Source organism: Trichechus manatus, unplaced genomic scaffold (genome assembly GCF_000243295.1).
Source record: "Trichechus manatus latirostris isolate Lorelei unplaced genomic scaffold, TriManLat1.0 scaffold00007, whole genome shotgun sequence".
NCBI lineage: Eukaryota > Metazoa > Chordata > Mammalia > Sirenia > Trichechidae > Trichechus > Trichechus manatus.
In genome coordinates this window covers 3,173,651-3,176,247 of record NW_004443943.1, presented here as the reverse complement: position 1 = coordinate 3,176,247, position 2,597 = coordinate 3,173,651, and the positions used below count along the sequence as shown (strand labels likewise).

Genomic DNA, 2,597 nt, shown 5'->3' with positions numbered 1-2,597 from the left:
GACATCAGAGATCGATTGAAGTCTTCTCTGCTACTGGTATTTTGAGTCATTCCTTCAGATTGGCTATTGCAATGCTAAGAGTTGAAAAAAAAAAAGGGCAATATAAAAAAAAAAAAAAAAAAATCCACAATAAGGTAGAGTTTAAATGGCTTCAATCTATCCATGAGATTATAAGTCAATGTGATGTTTCATACAGTATGTAGAAACATTTCCAAAAGTTCAATTGTAAGCTTCAGCTAGAAAACCACTTTTTAATTAGTGTGAGAAGAGAATGAACTAAGTGTGTCTTATTTGTCCCTAGGTCTACGAGAACATAGGTGCTTTGAGTCATTGTGAAGAGCTGTAAAATTCATGGATTGATAATTGGGGTTCCTTTCTTGAACCTTGAAACAGTTGTAAAATAAACCAACAACAGCAAAACATGCATCATCCTTGTCAGAAGCATTCATTCCAAAAGTTGCTTTCTTGGACAGAAGCCTCTTTTGCTAAAACAGCATTTTGCTTAAGTAAATAAGCCAATTACTTCCAATCTTGCCTGATATGGCACCATAAACAACCAGAAAATTATCCTGTTCACCCACCAAAGTGTACATATTGGTATCAGCTCAGAAGCCAGTTTAGGTTGATGGAAAATTTAACAATAGAAATAAATGTTTTTTTTTCCCCTTCTTGTTCCTTCATTTTGCATGTGAATTTCTGCTAGTGAACTGTCTATGATTTTTATCCAGCCAGATACTGGGGGATCTGAGCTAGAGACAGAGAAGGAAAAAGTATATAGGAGAGGAAAGGGGTGGCTCCGGAAAATGCCAATGCATATTTTACAAACTGGTTTTAAATATATATATATGTATATATGAGGCTGAAGATTTTTATAAACACCTGTAGTGCTAACATACTTTTGAAACACATATCCACAATCACGCATTTGAATTTAGAGAGAAACTATTTTTTTTAAAAAATGCTGAAGCTGTGAGAAGTGTATTTTTCTTAATTATTCTGGATACTTCATCTGTCATTTTATGAGCTACTTGAAGAAGTAGAAAAGCAAGTCTGTCAAGAGGCTATTTTTTCCTGCCCTCTATCAAAACAACCAGTGTTATGGGTGAAATGACAAGCATAATTAAGAAAAATGGTCAAGTACCGTATCTCTAAGAGGAAAAATACAGCTGTTTGTACTCTTTTTTGTTTTTGTGCAGCTAAGGCTCCGAGCAAAGATAATGAAGATAAAGAATTAAATCTTTGCACCAAGCAGCAAAACCTCATTGCAGAGAAATTTTGTGACTCTCAGAACTGTAATGGTCAATAGTTAACAAAATTTGGTCACTTCTTTTGCAGGCATGAAAGCAGATTGTATATTTAAAGTGGTGACTTTGATATGTTCTTGGCATCTTCAGCAGTAAAAATGCCTAATACATCGTTATTTTTTAAAAGGTCATTTTGTAATGCAGCATGAAATAACTTGGAAGCAAATAGTTTTATAGTTTATGTTTGATTGGTTGCCGTCTACTGCCAGTCTTATGGGATCAACACCTATCTGAATCTTTTTTGACTCTTTTTATTCTATTTATTATAAATTGATGAGACTCTTAAGTGGCAGCTACATAAGGACTGTTACTTGAAGTAAAAAAGTGAATGACTGGTTTGCCTCCTACAACCTAACCTGACTTGGATTGTTTTTATGGTAATATTATTCACCTCCAGGATTGGACAAGTAGGTACATGTAGGTGATCTGGGCAAAAACATGCCACTTTTTCGTGGGCTATGCTGTCAAAACTCTTACTAGCTTCAGAAATACTCCTTTGGGTCAAACCCGATTGTGACACCATCAAGACCAGATAGTTTCTATTTCTTTAATTGTCCAACTTCATAAATAGATCTGACTGTTAAGGTCATAATCATTGTCATAACCATTTTGTTTCCATGTATGTAGACCCAGCCAGACTGAACAACGAAGGTACAGATTTGATCATCTAGGAGGAATACCTTCTTGAAATAGGTCAGGATGTTTTCCTAACACCACGTCATAGGTTAGGACATTTAGGATGTAGAGTAAATGGAAAATGGGAAAGGAAATTAAATTACTTTTTCCCATCATGAAAAACTTCAGGCCATTTTGATGCAAACTCCTCTAAAACACAGAACACATAACTGAGAGGGTCAGTGTGGTTTAATGGATTAGGGGTCAAGACCTAGGTTCTAAGCCCCAGCACTGCTATTGATTAGCTGTGTGGCCTTGGGAAAAGTACTTAACCTTTCTGAGCCTCAGGGTCCTCTTCTATAAAATAGAAATGTAGATGGTGTGCCTAATTCATGAGGTTGTTGTGACCATAAATGAGAAAGTGTATCTGAAAATACTTTGAAAAATATAAGGGATTATATGCAGAAAAGTGATTATTATTACCATTAAAGTTTACTAAATGAATGGTCTATGAGGATTGCTGTACCTCCCTTTATCTGCCATTTTTAAGTTTTTTAAATGCAATTCCAGTACTATTTTGTATCTCTTTCTCTCACTCCTTGTCTACTTTCTTCTCCACTCACTCCGCCCAATTCCATCTCTGGGCATTCATTTTAATTCTCAGTGTCAATATGAGTC

At 35.4% G+C, this 2,597-nt stretch overlaps 1 protein-coding gene across 1 annotated transcript in view; it reads right to left on the bottom strand.

Annotated features, from left to right (window-relative positions):
• Positions 1-2,597, bottom strand: part of TMEM26 (transmembrane protein 26) — a 47,418-nt gene that overhangs the window by 19,317 nt on the left and 25,504 nt on the right. Inside the window, 1 exon segment of the mRNA XM_004369857.1 lies at positions 4-74. Within this exon segment, the coding sequence (XP_004369914.1) occupies positions 4-74 (71 nt within the window).